The 6,046-nt window shown below is 45.0% G+C and overlaps 1 protein-coding gene across 1 annotated transcript; it reads right to left on the reverse strand.

The window, feature by feature from the left end:
• Positions 1 to 420: 420 nt before the first annotated feature.
• On the reverse strand, positions 421 to 5,566 carry LOC133919880 (transmembrane emp24 domain-containing protein p24delta3-like). The gene is made up of 4 exons (XM_062364428.1): positions 5,259 to 5,566; positions 3,687 to 3,896; positions 3,500 to 3,576; positions 421 to 820 (listed from the first exon to the last, which is right to left on the reverse strand). Exons 1-4 carry the CDS (start codon positions 5,457 to 5,459, stop codon positions 676 to 678), a joined length of 633 nt encoding a protein of 210 aa, XP_062220412.1. The 5' UTR covers positions 5,460 to 5,566; the 3' UTR covers positions 421 to 675.
• Positions 5,567 to 6,046: the final 480 nt, after the last annotated feature.

Raw genomic sequence — 6,046 nt, forward strand, 5'->3', positions numbered from 1 at the left:
GCACGAGTTTCTCTTGGCTTCGGGTCAGTGTAGAGATTTTCAAAACTGGGGGCTTTTGGCTGCGTTGCGTTGGGGGGCAACTGGAAAGCTGGCGCTGGCGCTCGCCGTTGCCGCGAACGGTGATGCGTTTGGATGTTAGGAGTGGTGGATGGGAAGGCTGTCAGCATAGGCCGGCTGTCAATGGTGGATTCGTTTAGTTTAGACCGCAGAACAAGTTCTTTTGTAGCTCTGGTTGTTTTGACTTTTGTCCTTCCACAGTATTTCTTCTATTAGCATTAAGAGTGTAACATAAAAAAACTACATGTTTCCTGTTCGTCAGTATCAAGAGCTAGGTATCGATAATACCAATGGGGAGACAGCAAGAACCCACAGTCACAAATTTTGCTGCGGAGATAATTTTCACCATTCTGATTCTACAACTATGATGTGAAGGAATATCTTGTAAATATATGGGCCGAAGCTCAAAGATTTGCAAAATTTTGCGCAAATAGAGATTTCAAGTGTATCATGTCTGCGACCATAATGCACAACACAGCTGGACTGAATCGTAGTTAACTTGCACTACATACAATACAAGTTGCTCTCACTAGTATTAAATGTTCAAACTAAAGAGGACAATATCCTTTCCCAAGGTGAACAAGATTCGAGCCACAGTGCGACATCAAATGAATTGATTTAAATGAGCTTCTTCTTCCTGAAATACCCTTGAAGGTGCCACAACTGCAAAACTGATACCGCAATGCAGACGCCTAGCGACAAAATACTGAACCAGGCAACTCTAGCGTTTGTTTTCTCGCTCACAGTTCGCATCTCTGCTTCCCTGCATAGACAGATCAAAATGATCATCAGCCATACCGCTGAGTTGCTGACTAAAAATTCTGCAACACAAGAATTGTCAGTGTTCTCCATGTCAGAGATCATCACATATACTCTAGTGAGTCTGATCACGGCAAGAAAGTTAAAGCTAGTGAAATTCAGTAGCAACATATATTCCAATCAAAGTAAACCAGAACCTCTGATGGACAGTGGTTTGGAAGTTGCATCAATAGTACTTAGGGATGCAGTTGGATATCCAATAAGTAGTTCTGGGTCACTACTTAGTTTATTTTTTCTTTAATTTAATTAGGTTTAATTAGGTGGGAGTAAATCTCTAGTTCATTTTTTTTAGTTTTGGGTCGACCCAATAACCCAAAAAATACAAAACTTGCATCCCTAATTGATATAGCTTAGTTGACGGGATCGGTAGGGATAACCGGCGGAACGTACTTGCCCTCTCAAGGAGGCTCTGGGCAGCTAATTTATGTGAATTAAACTTGTTTATTCATTGCTTAACTGATCGGTACATCACCATCTTTTAAATAGAACCCGAGCTAACAGAGAATCTCCCCAACCATATTCCCTTCATTTCGTTCCCTTTCCGATTCCCTTCCCCGTTCCCATTCTCTTTATTTTCTCTCATCTCCAGCAGCTTCCCTTCGAGGGGAATCGCGAAGGGAAATGAGAGAGAATCCCGTCCTGAAGGGAATGACCCTGTGAATCCTGTCGTGAAGGGAACCGTGAAGGGAAACCGTTGGAGCGTTAAAGGGAACGAAAATTCTTTCACGATGGGATTTTGGTCCCCAAAGGGAATCCGTTGGGGCTGGCCTTATTTCTAAGCTAAACCAACTAACAAATCCTATCTTCAACTAATGAATCCAACTAAAGTAACTTAAACTAACAAACTCTATCTCTACCAAATTTGATTCTCCTCCATAACACTACAATCTCCTGATGGTTGTCGCAGAAGCTGATATTCGTGTGCCCGAGCTAGATTTGGTGCTCCTCCTTGTCATGGACTTCAACCATCTCCATCTCACTGTTCGCACCCTTGTTAATGGTCATAGAAGCCTATGCCATGGCAGACAGCCGCATCACTCCATCAGCCTCCTCCGGTGGTGATGGCGCGGAGCCTCTGGCATCGCCCATGCCAGAGCCACCGGCCTCGCGCGCAAGCTTCTCGACAGCCAGGGTGAGGGAGGATAATTGGGACTGAAGGTGGAAGATCTCGTTATTGTGAGGGATGATGGCGAGCAAAATCCGATCGAGCTTGGATGCGAGATCGACCATGGTCATGGGATCACCCATGACTAATACAGCCATACGGGCATGACGGGGTGGCTCCAGGCAGCGCCAGCATAGGCGCAAGCGCTGGGGTTGCCTGGGCGCAACGTGGATGGCCGAGCACGCAATGGCCTAAGGTAGTCGGCGAGGATGCCGATGGTGAGGACGTGCGGCGACCGGCTTTGGAGGCGGAACCCTGTGGCAGCACGACGAACGCCAGCAACTGTGTTGGTTGGCGAGGACCGGCTGGAGCGGATCACCGACGACGAGGACGCAGCTGGCGATGGTGAGTAGGCTGGCAACAAGATGGTAACCGACGATGAAGGAGCTTTGAATGGCGTGCAGACATGACTGACGGCTGTAGGCGGGAGAGGCCGGGGCGGCCTGGCCTAAGAAGAAGGCTGACGGAGGAGAGCACTGGTGGCCCTAAGGGGAGCAGGAGATGGCGTCGGGCGGAGGAGCGGCGGACAGTTGAGCGATGGCCAGGAGGCCGACGGTCAGATCCCAAGCGTCCTGGGTGACGGTGGCTGCCAGATTCGACGCGCGGGTGGATGTAATCACGGCGGCGTTGGGTGCTGCCTTGGCAGAAAGGCAACCCAGCCCGGAAGAACGGTCGGGGTGGACGACATCGACTGGGCGACGCGAAGAGCCCAGTAGGCAGCCGGATCCGCGCCCAGTGCGGGATGGTGAAGCAGTGGGAGATGTCCCGGCAAAGGTTGGGGGCGACCGAGGGGCCAGCGACGCAGGAGCACGAAGGCGACCGACATTCGTGCTGGAGGTCCATCCAAGCAGGGGCTACAGGGGCACCTAGCTCCACACAGCAACAAACAACGCGTTGATTTGTATGGCTAGCCGATGGAGTGCTAATGCGTGCGAAAGACAGCAGCAGACGGAACAACAGGCACGCAGGAGCAATAAGTCTCTGATACCAAATATGATATGGCTTAGGTGATGGGATCGGTAGGGATAACTGGCAGAGCGTTCTCGCCCTCTCAAGGAGGCTTTGAGCAGCTAATTTATGTAGACTAAACTCGTTTATTCACTGCTTAACTGATCGGTACATCACCATCCTTTAAATAGAACCCGAACTAACAGAGAATCTTATCTCTAAGCTAAACCAACTAACACATCCTATCTTCAACTAATGAATCCAACCAAACTAACTTAAACTAACAAACTCTATCTCTAACTAATTTGATTCTCCTCCTGCTGAAGATACTCTCCATAACACTAATAGTACCGATCTTTCCTGGACACAACCATCTTCCAGTTCCAGAAATATGCAAAGATTTTATTTTTAAAACAAAAGCCCCAATTGCTGGAAGCCTGGAACACATCTAGCTACAAAAGATGTTGGCACAGACAGCCAGAAAATGGTTAGCTGGAAAAGGCGACTTGCCTTGCTTTGAGGTATATCAAGTTCTGATGAATGGCCTCCACTGCCACTTCAAGTTTCTGAAGCTCTAACTCTACACCCTGCAAGAAAAAAAAAACGAGATAGCACGCAATTAGTGACATGAAGCAATGCATTAGATTAGAGTTCAGTGGCACTTGGACAGATCTGTAATTTGGTAATTCAGTCCCACCTCAATTTTTTCCTTTTTAGCAATAGCATCCCAGTCCTTTGTTGCAATCCCGATCTTCCAATCAAGATTTACAGATATCCCTGATCCTTTCTCTGTGCTATCTATCCAGAAGCATGCAAGGTAGTTTCCAGTTTCTGTTGTTGTGAATGCAAATTGACCAAGTGTAGCATTCTCATTATGATGTAAGGTGTTCCCATATGGTGAAGTAACCTGCACAAAGCATAACAGTTCATTAAAAAAAAGAAGTAAAAGTATGTGTTTGCTGTAAATTAATAATGCATACTACCTGTAAATTAATAATGCATACTACCGTACTGTGACCTAAAGAAATTGTTAGCAGTATTTCTTCTACTGCAGATTGATACTAACGAAGTGGAAAATTTGACTTTAAAATATATTTGTAGTTGAACACTATGTCATTCATAAGTCACAGTTCACAAACAACCATACGCATTGCACACTTATCAACATGAAGAAAAAAAAAAGTATGCAACACCCACATGCTGCATCAGGCATATCCAATTTAGCATTAAATCTGAGGTGAGAAGTTGGTTCATTGCAGCATACCATGGGGATGATGGAACAAGTTAGATCCAAGTAAATTCGTCAATTTGCAAAAATCTATAAGAAAGTTAACAAACCTTATGATTCCATTGTATAGTCAATATGGTTAGCATCAAATATATTGATCGATGTATAAGAGTAGATCAGATTAAGTAATTAGCGTTGCATTCAGAAAAGTTAAAACGTTATATAAATTGGAGGTAAACAATACAAAGATATGAGAAAAAATGGTTGAGCTCTCAGTAGCCCATTTAAGTGTTCATATTATCATATAACATTCTCGTCTACTGTTTTGCAAGCTTATTTGGTGCAACTCTTATTGATTATTTTCAACTTCTTAAACTCATGGGGATTTTTACAGAGGCCACTAGAAAAAGGAGCGTAGAATCCTGTAAGATAAATCACAATTTATTCTGTCACGAGTGATATCCTGGATGGAAACCACCACTAAGGCACTAATTAGACAGAAGGAATCAGCATGGTTTGAGAATCATCACCAAGCATCAACCCGTCATCAACTTGAGTCGTACAGATCTAATTCAAGCAGCAGACCAATAGCCAGCTATTCTGTACACTATACTGACGCTCTAGTGTCATCACGTTGCACAACGCAAAACAAGTCAAAATAGAACCGAACACTGGATTGTAGAGAACAATAAATTCCCTTGTTTTAACAGCCGAATAATATGCTACGTGAAGAGTATTTTCTACGATATCGCGAAAACACTCAAATAAATGCATATGTTTCTGTCCTTCGCGAGCACAACTGCACCAATGCCGCACCATCACCCACACTCAATTCAGTTCAAATCAACATGATAAATTTGAGGCCCGCAGCAATCCCAGCCCCTAGCAAAACCAAAATTTTACACCACTCAGCTCCATTTCATGCACGAATCTAACATGGAATTAACTCAATCCTTCCAGATTAATCGGAACACGGATCAGGGCTCGCTACATGGAACTAGGACCAAGAGATGAATAGAACCCGGAAGGAGATTAGATTACCTTGACGGCGATGGTGGGGTGGGAATAGGGGTGGGACTCGTACATGAGGGAGTAGTCGGCGAGCACCACCACGTTGGACTGGATCTCCTCCGACACGCACTTGGTCCCCGACTGCGGCACGTCCAGCCACACCGCCTCCGCGCGGAGCGACGCGACGGCGAGCGCCGCCGCAGCCACCGAGAGGGCCAGCGCCGCTGCCATCTTAGCCGGCCTAGGGATCTCCGCCTGGCGTGCTCGGGGAGGATGGGAGCTGATGGACTAGTTCGCGTCGGCACAAGAGAACAGTAATTGTGAGAGGCGATACAGTGTCTGCAGTCACTTAGGCCAATTTTTTTTTAATTCTGTATTCTTAATTGTGGATAGTAAAAATTTATATTGATTAGATTGTAGATTTTATCATAATATAGATATATATTTACAGAATCCTTTTTAAAATCTGATTATTTATTTACAGAATTTATAATTCATAATAAAAAGAAACAAACAGTACCTTATTCTAGCGGGAGGTACTGGGAAGAAGAAAATTGCTATTTTGACACCCCAAACATTCCGACAAATTTCCACTTGAAACGTTGCACACGTCTAAAGATTGGTTACTTGAAACGTTCTGAGTAGAAAATTATCGATTACTTGATATTTTGACACTTTTAAATCCATTTCCTTTTCTTTTCTCCCTGTTTTGGCCACCGGAAATGACCATCTTACCCTCCATGCTATACACGACACTCCAGGCTGCCCTTTTCTCTTCGGCTGGATTGTTGGGTGGGCTGAATATCTTGGAAAAATCT

Source organism: Phragmites australis, chromosome 5 (genome assembly GCF_958298935.1).
Source record: "Phragmites australis chromosome 5, lpPhrAust1.1, whole genome shotgun sequence".
Taxonomy (NCBI): domain Eukaryota; kingdom Viridiplantae; phylum Streptophyta; class Magnoliopsida; order Poales; family Poaceae; genus Phragmites; species Phragmites australis.